Source organism: Thalia democratica, unplaced genomic scaffold (genome assembly GCF_965202585.1).
Source record: "Thalia democratica unplaced genomic scaffold, ktThaDemo2.hap1.1 HAP1_SCAFFOLD_173, whole genome shotgun sequence".
NCBI lineage: Eukaryota > Metazoa > Chordata > Thaliacea > Salpida > Salpidae > Thalia > Thalia democratica.
This window is the reverse complement of record NW_028139306.1, coordinates 11387-24896: the sequence shown is the minus strand read 5'-3', so window position 1 is coordinate 24896 and position 13510 is coordinate 11387. Positions and strand designations below refer to the sequence as shown.

General features: G+C 27.3%; 2 protein-coding genes across 2 annotated transcripts; one reads left to right on the top strand and one right to left on the bottom strand.

Annotated features, from left to right (window-relative positions):
• The first annotated feature begins 3089 nt into the window (after nucleotides 1-3089).
• On the top strand, nucleotides 3090-3977 carry LOC145845862 (myosin light chain kinase family member 4-like). Its single transcript, XM_082952880.1, has one exon. The coding sequence runs from the start codon at nucleotides 3090-3092 to the stop codon at nucleotides 3975-3977; it is 888 nt and encodes a 295-aa protein (XP_082809006.1).
• A 6545-nt stretch (nucleotides 3978-10522) lies between these two features.
• LOC145845861 (spermatocyte protein spe-26-like) lies at nucleotides 10523-11356 on the bottom strand. The gene has a single exon (XM_082952879.1). The coding sequence runs from the start codon at nucleotides 11354-11356 to the stop codon at nucleotides 10523-10525; it is 834 nt and encodes a 277-aa protein (XP_082809005.1).
• Between the last annotated feature and the right edge of the window lie 2154 nt (nucleotides 11357-13510).

Below are 13510 nucleotides of genomic sequence, written 5' to 3'. Positions count from 1 at the left end.
CTGATCAATTGCAAATGTGACAGTAGTTGTTAGTTCAGCAGACTTGTATTCCATAATTTTTATCATCAGAAATGTCATATGGCTAAAATATACGTCATTAGCCCAAAAAATTGTGCAGCAAATACTGCCAAAATATCAACGCCCAAAAGAAAACAACGAAAGGTCTTTAATAACTTTTCTAAACATACTCAATGTACCAAAGAGCTCATTTTGAACTTTTATTTTTAGCATTAGTAAAACAACGAGTTTTAGACTTAGGCTTGGAGTTTATGACTTTCTACGCTGTGCATGGTTTATGTAGCTAAAACTTTTTATTAGTAAAAGAAAATCAAACGTTTTTCAATTTTTTATAGAATGATTGGTATTTATTGATGAACTCCGCTCTACTTATTGTGTGTTATAGTAGCATAAAAACAATCAAAAGTTGATAGATGTTGAACTTTCATACTCAACAAAAAATCAAAATTTATATCAGGTACCAAACAATTGAGTTCAAATCTTACAGACTTAAGTGTTAAGTTTTAACGTTCATAAAAATATTTTTAAGTAACTAAATAAGTTTTAAGAACCGAAAAATAACAAATCTTAAAATCTTTAAAAACTCATGTGTAATCTAGATACATATAATCAAGCAAATAACTTAATTTTGTTAAGTTTACTTGAGTTTAACACTTTTATGATCCGACTATATTTTTTAATTTTTAGTTCTTTTTGTAATATTTTTAATTAGAGATAACATAACTATAAAAAAAACAGAATGATTTTTATTCAAACTAAAATAATTAGATACAACTCAGCTAAAATTAGGAACTCTAGTTTTGTATACATACAAAAAGCTTAGCTAACAATTGATCAACTTTTTACACAAATTTTTTTTTACAATTTTTGTTTTCATAGTTAATAAATATTATAATATTATAAAACATGTTTTAACTTTTTATAAATAAAAAAAAACTAAAAATGAATCGAATTTATAAGGTCCCGTTCAACACAAAAACAGTTTTTGATCATAAATAAAAACAAAATAAAAACTAACCTTTATACTTTAGAAGTATGTAGTTTTTCATGAAGTTAGTTCTGTTTAAAAAACTGAAGTTAAATGTTTTAAAAACATTATAATTTTAAATCGTATTCCATAAGCGCCTATTAATTCCTTTTGTCTATTAATTAAAAAAATTTTTTTGTTTTAGTTGGTCATCATTACTTGTTTCAAAGTGAGTAGTTTAAGGTGACTTTTAATTTTATTTGTTAATACCACCCAACACCTGTTTATAGTTTTCCAAGTTAATTTTTTAATATAATCTTAGCACCAACGTAGTTGTATCAACGTATTTTAATTTTGAAAAGTAGAAACATAATTAAACAAGTAAATTTTTAACTGACAGCATACAACTTAGATAGTTATAGCTTTATATTTTTTAGATGACTTCTGCTTTAAAAACAAAGCTCCAATGTAACTAAAATTTAAAAAGAAAAAAATATGTATTCAAAAAGGTATTTTTCTTAAAAAAAGAACAGACAAAATCTATTTTTATGCATTTTAGATACTTTTATAATATTTTTTTGTGCATACATTTTAATAGTGGTTCAACCTTTAAATATTTTAAAAATTAGAGCTTAGATTATTTATTGTTTTGCATCTCACCTAAACATCTCATATAGGTAAAATATTTAATTTAGTGTCTCAACTGCGTTGCTCGACTATTTTAACATCATGTTCGCAAAAATTTTAGATATTAAAATTTATATCTACACTTATTTAATAATAAACATATGTTTAGGCAAATTTATGTGTTTATTTTTGTAATAATTTTACAGTAGCATAACTTTTATAAGTACTATTTAAACTAAATCATAATACTGATAATTTCTTAGTTTTTTCATTCAAACTAAATTCTATTAGAAAATGTTAAACTAAATTAACATGTGTTATAATTAAGCATCTTTGTTTTTCAAATTAGTTTTAGTCTCATATCATGTCTGAAATGTTATTATTTTTAACTAACTGGAACTAGAACCGGATTGTTTTAAGTAAGTTGTACCAATAGATAAAATAATAGACCTAATACTAAACAGATAAGACATAAATATTATGGAAATGGATGTATCGTGTTATTTGTAAACCTATACTGTTTGACTGTTTGAGTCACACAGTTTTATGCTAATTATTATAATACTATAACTGTTTGTTATAGTAGAAAAAATTAACATAATAATTATACAGTTAAACTAAACTAGCACTTTTAATATTATACAATAATAATATAGTTTTATAATATTTAATGTGAAAATATAAATAAGAAGATAACGTATGAACTTATAACCTTACTAACTTTCATTATTGTTAGTAACTTTCTACTAAACAAGTATTTTTAAATAGGCAAGACAAATATTCAAAAAAGATATATGGTTTATAGGTTATATTATAATCTTCAGGAAATCTAATCGGTATTCGGTTTAATTCCATCACGTTTTCAAATTAAAAACTTTTCCTTAGATTTAATTTTGTACGAAACAAATTTTTTTAAAGTTTTAAGCCTTTTGTGTAAGTTTTATTTTTGTAAAGTTGTGATCAGTTGATTACGAAAAAGTACTAAAACAGGTAACAATGAAGTTCATTAGCTGTTTAAAATGTACTTATGTTTATCCGTAAGAGTAAACTGCTTCAGTTTAAACTGAAAACATTTTTGTTCAGTTATAAAAATTGTTATAAATGAGAGTAAACTACAAAAGTCTTGAAACAACTTAATCAACAAGCAAACAAGGATAAAAACTTAGCAAAATTTAAATTAAAAGTTGGCTATATAAAGCAAAAACAAATATTTAAAATCTAAAAAATAGTTCCAACAACTTATTTTAAGTAATACTTAAAATAACTAAAGTCTGTATATTCAAGTCTTATAAACAATAAAAATAAGTTTAGTTTTAAAATAAAAAATATTGTATAAAAAAAAATTAATACTATTATTTATTTATTAAACAAAACACTGTAAATGTTTCTAATGAAAAATGTTAATATTTATTTGGAATATACATTAGTTAAAAGATTTTTTTTTTAGTTATATTAATTTTTACGTGTGAAAATATAAATGGAAAATATATTGGAATTTCTAAACGATAGTCAGCTAATAAAGAGCAGCTGTGGAGATTTTAACAAGAAGTATAAAGTATTTCAAGCTAAATCACTCCACGAGGGACCAAATTCATTTGTTTGTGAGGGATGTACCCATAGTTGCACTTATGATAAACTTGCAGTAAAGGTTGTAAGAAGCGTCTCACCGGATCAAGACCATGAAAATGGACATCTTCCTACCGAAATCCAGCTCCAACTAGAAGCTGGAAACAAACAAACCAAAGACGGAAATGGAACAGTTCTGCAAATAGTAGACTGGTTTGTCTACGATAAAGGTTACGTCACAGTAACGAATTATAATGAAAAACTCGTTAACCTGTTTAATGTAACTATGAGTAAAGACAAAAAACAGTTAGATGAAAAAGTCTCAAAAAATATATTTTGCTTGCTTTTTGAATTAATTGTTGGTTTAAACAAAAAGCAGATATTTCACTTGGACATCAAGTCAAGTAATGTTTTGTACAATGAAGACACCAACCAACTGATGCTTCTAGATTTCGGCCATGCGTTGAAATGTGAACCAGGTACTTCAATTCCATTAGACAGAGGAACTCCAGGCATAAGATCTCCAGAGCAAGAAAACAGCAAATATTGCCAGGCCAAAGACGCTGAATTGTACAGTATAGCTCAAACTTTGTTTTTCTGCGTTAACGGTCAGTTTGCATTTATTAACAACTTTGGAGAAAAAACAAACAAATTAAAGTTTGTTAACAAGAATATAAGCCGAAATTGCAAAGAATTACTAACAAAAATGTTAGAAAAAGAAGTAAGTGATAGGCCAGCAGCTATAGAGATTCTAAAATTCAAGTGGGTAGAAAACACAAAATTGATTAAAACTTTGTAAAGCCGATGAAGTCTTGTTTTGGCTTTTATAATAAACATTTTCTTTTAAGTGATATTTATTTATAACTGTTTAAATATAAATACATTTCATAATGATTAACATTTTCTTTAGTTCACTGAACATCTTTCTTTTTTCAGTTCTTTTTTAAATGTTCTTTTTTCAGTAGTTTTTAAACTACAAAATTAAATAACTAAGGAAAAATGTTTGAATAACTAAAAAAAAGTAGAACATCTTACAACATTAGTTTGTTTAGGATTTACATATTCATAATTTACTATTAAATTGTTTTTCTTAAGTATATATTATAAAAATGCTATAAAGTGTGGTGTTCATTTTATTGAAGTGAGATTAAAACTACAAACTTAAGAGCTTTTTGAGATAGCCGATTAGTATGAAGTTCATATAGCTTAATATTCATACTATGAATATTAAGCTATATGAACTTCATACTATAATGAATTTCATAGCTAGTTCTAAGTTGTGACTATTTGAAAATTACAACTCAAAATTAATAAACCCCACAAAATAGTAAGTTACTATAGGAAAGAGAACAAAATAAATGTTTAGCTAAATAATTAAAATAAAACCAGTAGCTTATCTAATGTAGCCGACCTAAAATAACCTTTGTTAAGATTGCATATTGTCTGATTTGTTCCATGATTTTTCATGATTATGAAAACCATTATTAATCTGGCCAAGACTAAGAGTTTCGTATCTGTTGCTACTTTATTTGTTTATTACTTATAATGGCGTAATGTTTGAATGCATTTCCACAATAAATACTGTTGGATTTAATTTTTTTAATGTCTAGAGTTCTTGTCGTACGTCTCTCAAAAAGGTTTATTTTTAATACTCCATCCGATATACTGTATATGCGTTTGTTTGCCTTAGTTTTTCGCATCCAATCAGTTTTAATCCACTCCAAAAAGGAGCTAAACCTAAACTTTACGATAAAAGGGACTTTGGTTGCAGCTTTGGTACTACTTGTTCCTTTTAATAGAATATTACATTTGATAAGTGAAAGTTACAAAAAAACCTTTTTAGTCATTTAAAAGTAAAATCTTTGCCTCTTTTTACAAAAAAATAAACAAGTAAATTAGTTAAGATAATTTAAAATTAAACTTATTAATTTAGTTAGTTATTTTATAACCATACTTTGAATTGTTTAAATTAATTTAAAATGTTTTACTCATTATACTAGTGTTTTAAGACAATACTAAGAGTTTGACTAGTTCTCTTTTTTCGTTTGTTTTTTTAACTAGTTTTTTATGTGCCTTATTTAAGTTATAGATTTATTTAAACTATTTTATACAAACTTTATTTTTATTGAATAAAGCTAATCAATATTAATAAATGTTATATAAGAAATTAAAACTATATTTAGTGTAAAAAACAAAATATTAACTATTTTAAAAATTGTGGTTTAATAGTTTCCAAGTATTAAATTTGAAAATCTTTACAGTAGGTTGAAGTCGGATATCTTTTTAATTTTTAATTTTAAATAATAAAATCTTAAAATTGAAAAGTACTTTGCGAAATAAAAACAATTTACCCCAACACCTTTTCAAGAATAATTTTTCATATTTTGCAAATAATTCCTTGCATAAAAATTATTTTATAAAAGTTAATTTTGTTTTTAAACGTTTTTAAAACAATTTAAAAAATGGTTTTCAAATTTACAAACCTTAATGAAGATTCTGGTAGTTATTTCAAACACTTGTTGCTCGTGATGAGTATAATACTCTGAAGAAATATTTTAAAGACAAAAGTTTTTCTTTGTCACATGTTTTAAAAATTATGATAGTAATTAAAAAATCAAAAATTGATTTGCAAAACTGCTGAACTTGAGAAAGACGTCGTTACTAGTTTTTAAAAAGTAACTATGAATCTTTATATGAGAATTTGCTGATAAAAGTGTTTTAGGATATCATATTTAAAAAAGAGTTTACTAATATTATGACGTAATTTAAGGCAACTTAAAAATTGAATACTTTGAAAAGAAAAAAATTGGAAACTTCATAGCTTTTAAATTAATAAGGTATTAAATTTTTGGAATTACTTATTTTTTATAAGAAACTTATCTTTTGAAAAAGCTTTGAATACTTAGTGAATTTGTTAAATGCAACTTTAGATTTTAATCCAATAAAGAGTTTGTATAAAAGTGTGTAAAAAATTATTAAATTATTACAACAACTAAAAGTTTTTTAGTTAGATCAACTGCTTTTTGTTAGCATAAAATAAAGTTATACAACTTTAGTCCTTTATAAGTTAACAAACAAAACCTGAAAAATAGGTACACTTGGTAGAAAACACTGTATTTTATGTTCAAAAATCCCCGACAATAGGATTATTTTGTTTTAATTAATTTAAATCCTAGTGACTGGGATTTTTTTGACACTAAGCCAGTTTTTTTACAAAGCCTACCTGAATTATAAGTAAATGCATGAAGTTGTGACATACTTCATTAAAATTTGAATTTTGTTAAAAATAAATTATAAAATAATGCTGTATAACAGTACTCGTAAAATATTGTTTTACAAATATGCATATTTAAAGTAGTTTAAAAAATATATCTGAAGAAAATAAGTTCTTTAAATAAGATAACATATACCTTATACTGTTTGAATTATGTATTTATGCAGTTTACACAAAAATCTGCAAAACTGTTTTAAGAAAAGTATTGCAGTGAAACATCGTAATTAATTGTTTTAATTTTAGGTTAAGAAATGCTGACCAAAATCCTAAATTATTTTAAAAATTTTTAATTTTTGGTCGTCATATCATAATGATAATGTGTCAAACGCGAACAGATTTATAATAACGTCACAGTTTATTAGATCTTTTTGTTCAATATACTATTTATTAAATAACCTAAAAACCTGCTCTAAGTTATAAAGATTCTTTAAAGAAAACTTATTAAACTTGTAAATACTACTTAACGTACGTTTAAAATACTAATTATTAGTTAATGTTATAGGCGTAGCGTCGGAGGGACACTGGCGCGTGCTTCCTAAAAAAAATAAAAATAAAATCTTAATGCTTTCTTTCCCAGTTAAATTTGTTTGTTCTTTAACTATGTATTTTAATTATGTATTATATAAAAAAATAAACGATTTTTTTTGAATACCAGTTATACAGTTCCGGTGCGTAAACGTTGTTATGTACCGGCTTTGATGAAAAACTTTTATCCTAAACAAAAATTTTTAGTTAATAAACTCCATATAAATTGAGGTTCGAAAAGTGCACACCGGTGTTTGTGCACCGGTGTGCACCGTGTTAGTATATCAGTTGTAATTGATTTTCTACGAGGAAAATGTAACACTTTGTAAACAAACCATCAAGCTAGACATTTTCTATGATAAAAATGAATCGAGAATAAACAATCTTTTGTAGAAAAAAGTGTTAGGTGAATGTTAATAAAATATAAATGAACAAATAATTAAAACAAATAAAAATGATAATAAATAGTAAAAATATATTAGTTTTAAAGGAAATAGATAATTTAAAAGAAATTATTATTGCTAATTTTAAACATAATAAATCAATTAATAAACAAACAGTGAATACAATGTCAACTTCACTTTACTAAAAGAATAAATTAAATCTCATTAAACTTAATAATTTTTGAAAAGTAGTTTCTTAGAAAAGTTTGTTACTTAACAAACGAACAAAATAAAATGTTTAACTCTATCGACCAGTTTAGTTGAAAAATCTACAGACTTTTTAGCAAAATATTGTACTAGTTTTTTTCTTTTATTTTTTTCAGAAATTTCCTTAAGACTCTCAATTTCTTTAAGTTAGTTTATTTTCCTTTTATGTAGTTATGTATTGAAAAATTATAGAAAGTGTTATTGGTTACTAAAAAGCCAAAATTTTATCTAGTTTGAACTAATTTTTAAAAAATCTCACAATTAAGTAAGTATTGGGTTACCACAATCCGCTATCACAAAAAAAAGGTCTCTGAGTTCTGTTTATAAAGTATGTATTTTAACTATTAAGGATTAAAGTTGAGTGATAATTATTTTTTTTACAATTTCTAGGAAACATATTTTTTATCTTTTTACAAGAAGTTTTTATCTAAAAAATTTGCTCGTTTTAAACTTTCAGAAGGTTATTTATAAAAGTTTGATTTTTAATAACGGTTTATGACATTAAAAAATATCTAAAATTTAAAAACAAATCCTAAAAAAAGATTTATTTTAAACATTAATTGAAATTTAGAAAAACAATTGACCTTTAATAGTTTGTTTTTATACACTTGTTGTGTATCAGAAACTTTTATAAAACTGGTTATATCTTAGTGTGGCCACACTATTAAGATTACCGCACTTTTAAGATTATCAAGACATTCAAAATATATTAAAGTTTTAGAAAACTTAAGTATTACTCAGTACAGTTCAGAATATTTTAAAGTTTTTTTTTTCATTTTAGGCTGACTTAGGACAGTTATGTTTTTTATAAAAAACTCAGAAAGGTTTTATTTTTTTTCTTTAAATTTCAGGACGTTTGAGTATTTAGTGTAGTATTTGCCAAGTATTCAAAGTTTCTTTCAAAAATCATTTATCATACAAAAGTTAAGTGTAAAGCAAAAGTAAAAATTTTGTTCTAAAAAGTCTGAAGTTTCAGAAAACAATTTTTATTTTCAAGTATACAATTTTGAACTTACCTTAAATTGAGTCAGAATAGTAGTATTTTCTTCTTTATATATGATATTATAAAAAAAAACTTGTACGGAGAATTCTCCTATAGATAGGCAAAATTGATTATATAAAATGTTATGGACGTCTTCTACAGGAATTTTATTTCTGCAATTTAATTTTTCGTTATCGATTTTATTAAATTAACTCATAGATAAAATAATCGTTTTTTAAGTATTTCTTTAGTGTTTTTACTCATAACAAGGATTATGTAATAAAAAAAATAAAAATTTTTATCAAGTTTTGTAATTTTTCAAGTCAGTTTCTGATTGTTTTAATAACGGCTTATATTTGAAAAATTAAATTTATTTCTTAATAAATTATTGGCGTCCTCTTTTAGCGATTTAGTTTTTCAAAATACTTTTAAAACTTCAAATTAAACTTAAACGTAAAATTAATTTAAACCTAAATAGAATGTATGTATAGTTTTCAAACTAATCTGATATTAAATTATTTTGTAAAGTTATTTAAATTGAACAACTTTTAATGCTTAGATAACAATTTCAAAAAGTATTTAAGTTCTTTTTACTACACTAGCCAAAGTTTTAATTGCTCTTTTAGGTTTTTAGACGTTTTTATTTCTATTTATTAGCTATATTACTAATATGTCTTAATTTTTAAAGGTTTTTTAACAAACTTTTATTATGTTAGATTACAAATAATGAACTATTGTATATATTTTATGCTAAGTCTGACTATACTTTATTTTTTATTCTTTTATTTATCTTTAAATGTTTAGTTATTTTATACAAAGTTTTTATATTATAGGACTTTAATAACTTCAGTAATGTTTTCCTAGTTACTTTCAAAATGATTTATTTTATTATAAAAGATGTTGATTAATAGTTAGTTAATTATAAGTAACATGCTAGTTAGTTTCAGTACAGGAAACTATAACCGAACCTTAATTTTAAAAAATGTAGCTATGGTGTTTAAAAAATGCTAAACTTTGAAATAAATAGTTTTTTTAGTTTAGTAACTTAGACTTTTTTACAGAGTATAATTACTACGTTTTAGTACTTTGAAAAAAATTGTTTTATAACTTGAAACAAAGTAACAAGTTAGAGGATTTTTTTTAATTTTGTGAACTTTGCCCACCCCTAACAAAAATACCACGCTACGCCACTAGCTTATATTAATATAAACTTTAAACTTTTCAAGAAAGAGATGATGTTTAAAATTTTATTTATTAAATGTTTTAATTTTACCAACAATCATCTTTCCCTAAGAGGTTTAAAAATAAAAGTATAAAAGTGTAACTTCAACTATGTAGTAGATTTAAAAAAATAAAATACAAGTTTTGAGATTTATTTTTTTATGAACAAAAGATTTAGATGTATCATAAAAATTGCTTTTGGAAAAAAAAATAAAAAAAACAATTTATTAAAAGTCAGAAATGACTATATAAATAGTAACTTTTAGCATAATAATTATAAGGTAAAAGTTTATGAAATAATTTTATTGCTAAAAATGAGTATTTACTTAAAACAAAAGTATACTTCAGCATATATGTTTTTATTTTAATTAGTTATTTTTATTGTTTTTTTTTCAAATATGAACACTACATACATGTATGTAAAACATTTCAAAACGTCGTAGTTGTCTAAAATAATTTCAACACAAAAATTTGCATTATCAACAATGTAGTTTTAGAGGAAATAACATAATAAATTGTAGCTTTGTATGAATTTAAAGCGATAAACTTTTGAATTTTTTTACTGAAAGAAAATACTGAACATTATTCAATAAAAACAAGAGAATCATAATTGGAACTAAAACAAATAAACACTTTTAAATTCATACAAAAGTTCCATTAAACGTCGCAGAGCTGTATCTTCGTGGATAGCTTCAAAATAAAGGGGCGCAGGAGAAATGCTCGACGTCTTTCAGCGCCTGGCACGTTTCCGCCGACCACACGTCATCGCTTACGTCATAATACAAAACCTTTCCCATGAACTCCTTGAACACCGCGAGCTTGCCGCCGAAAGCCACCAGCGAGTTGAGAAAAGCCAAGTTGGCGCGCAAAGCTTCGTTGGGAGGGGTGAAGAGGGCGAAGCGGTTGGATTGCGCGTTGAAGCACTCGCAGCTCTTTTCGTACTCCCCCCCGACCACGAACAACTTGCTTCCCGCCGCCACCTGCCCGTGCCCCATCCTCCTCACCACCATGTCCGGCATGCGCCGCCACTCGTCGGCAACGTGGTCGTACGCCTCCACCGAGCGCAGGTTGTCACGGTACGCCACGAAACCCCCCGAAACGACGACGAGGCCTCTGAAGGGGGAGGACGCCGGAGACGCGCGCTCCTCGCGCATCTTGCGCACTTCCTTCCATTCGAGCCTGCTCACGTTGAACTTGGAGCAGTTGGAGTCGGGCGCGGAGCCTTGGATCCTTCCGCCGATCACGTAAACGTCGTCACGCATGAATGAGCAGGCGGAAAAGCGCACGCGAACGTCGCGCATCTCCGCCACCTTCCCCCACTCGCCCGTCGCCACCGAGAACCTGTCCACGGTCGCCACGACGCTTTTGTTCGTGACGCGTAAGCCGCCGAACAAGTACATAACGCCTCCGACGACGAACATCTTGGCGCTCATGCGGTCCACCGAGGTTGCCGCGGTCACCTTCGCGTTGTTCGGCTCGTCCACCCGGACGACGCGCACCGAGTTGGAAGCTTTCAAGCTCAGCATGTTCCTGCCGCCGCAAAAGACCAAGTTCAAGTGCTTTTGGCTGCAACGCCTGACCTTGGCTGCGCCGAGCACGTTCGAGGGATGATTCGAAAGCTGTTCGATGCACAACCGAACGAAGATTTCATGCAGCTGCGTAGAGCTGCCGGCGTCAGCAGAGCGAGACGGACCCTCAGCAGGAGATGCGTCGCTAATTCGCTGCGGCCGTCGCAGTGCGCCAACCAGCGGATGGCCGCGGAAAAGACCTGCAGCTCCGAGTCGACGTTCAGCTCGCCGCTCGAGAGTATTCTCCTTACGGACGCAAAGTCCAGCTGCAAAAAGTCGCGCGAACTTTGCAGGGTTGGGAAGTGAAGTTGCGTGCGCTGCAACGACAGCTCCGTCGCGCTTCTCAAGTTGTAAGTGCGCGACACTTGGTAAAGCGTTAAAGCTCTACCGGTGTCCAGCTTGTCTTCTACGAGTTTGCAAATGCTGCTTTCTTTGTTTTCATTCAAAAATATTTTGTTTTCTTTTAAAGTCGACACAAGCTTGGCTCCTGCGAAAGTGGTATTTCCTAGTAATTAACAAAATTATTATGAAATTCTTAATTTAAATTGTATAAATTAAAACTATCAAAACTATCCTATCACCTTTATATATCTTATAACTTCATTTGTCTTAAATTTTTAGATGATGTTTGCAAAATTTTCAAATATTTGTTAATTAAACGTTTTTTGTTTTTATTTTATAATCTGTTTCTTCTATATTCATGTTTTAGCCAACTATTAAAATGTACCTAAATTTTATATTTTATGACTTAAATGTATTTAGCATGATTCGTTTATACTGAAGTGCTAACAATGTGAGGTACTTTTCAAGAAATAGTTTTTGTGAAATTAAAATTAAAATTTAGCTAACTACATTATAAATATAAACTATACTAAAAGTAGTATTATTAATAAGAACTTAGATTTGAAAAAACATACTTACATTCTTGTAAAAGGGTTGCAACATTTCAGTAACTGTTAAATAATTTTAAACTTTCTTTTGTTTAAAGCTACTAAAGAAAAAATTTTACTTCCTAGTAAACAAATACAAAAAGAAGTTCAAGACACGCCCCAAAAAACAGCTAAAGTTATTTTGTTATAAGAACAGACTAAAACGTTGATTAAACTACGGAGTTAACTTAGAACTGTTTATACTACTCTTATAATATTTAATTGTATTCGAGTCAAACATTTGTATAATTGTAGGTTATTTAAAGATTAAAAAGCAACCAAAAACAGCTTTTTTCGACTACGTTTTCTTTTGCTTTTTTAGTTTTACTTATAACTAATCTACCTACTTTCAGTTAGTTCTAACAAATAAGTTTTTCAAATAAGCTGACTATTTTAGTTATAAAAGTCTTACTTTATTTACAGTTTAAATAATATTCACCTACTATAAGTAAACATGTTTTCCTAACAACATACAATTGAACTTAATTTTTCTAATGTTTGTCTGAACCAGCGGTTCTTAAACTTTTTTCATGTTTTACCCTTTTTGGAAGGCAATTACCAAACTTACCCCTGATACACAAAATAGTGTTTAATTTGAAGTAAAAATTGATTTTTAACTTTAAGCCTATTGGAAATAAAAAATTGTAAATTTTCCACTTTATTTGACTTAAAACATTAAATTTAAACTATAACTTTTGAATTAAAAAGACAATTGTTAAGCATTAACTTACACAACTTCAAAATTTACCCACTAAAACAAAGGAGTTTACCAAAAAGTTACAATAGTAGTAGGTAACTGATAAACATGTGTTTGAAAAATACAATAAATTACCTTTTAAGCTTTGAAAATTTACTATTTCTTCATTGATTTTATGATTATTTTTACACTTGTGGACAAAACTATGACTTCTGACAGTTGTCAAAAGTGCTTCTTTATTGACCAGTTTCTCCTGGTCATTTTCATTTCCTTCTTCCTTTAACTCATTGATGTTATTATGACTCCCAACATTTTCAATCAAGTTTTGTCTTGAATCGTATTTGTTCATAATGTAAGTTTTTACTTTAATATTGGTTTAAAATGTTCTAAAAATTTTTTAATTAATGTAAAAAGGTAACAATGAAGACTTGGCCAATTGGATATATCAACCTCCATTGTGTAAAAAAAATATTTATTAATATTGAA

Excerpts from the sequence above, each read along its gene's own strand:
- LOC145845862 (XM_082952880.1), top strand. The coding sequence starts at position 3,090 with ATGGAAAATATATTGGAATTTCTAAACGATAGTCAGCTAATAAAGAGC.
- LOC145845861 (XM_082952879.1), bottom strand. The coding sequence starts at position 11,356 with ATGCTGAGCTTGAAAGCTTCCAACTCGGTGCGCGTCGTCCGGGTGGAC.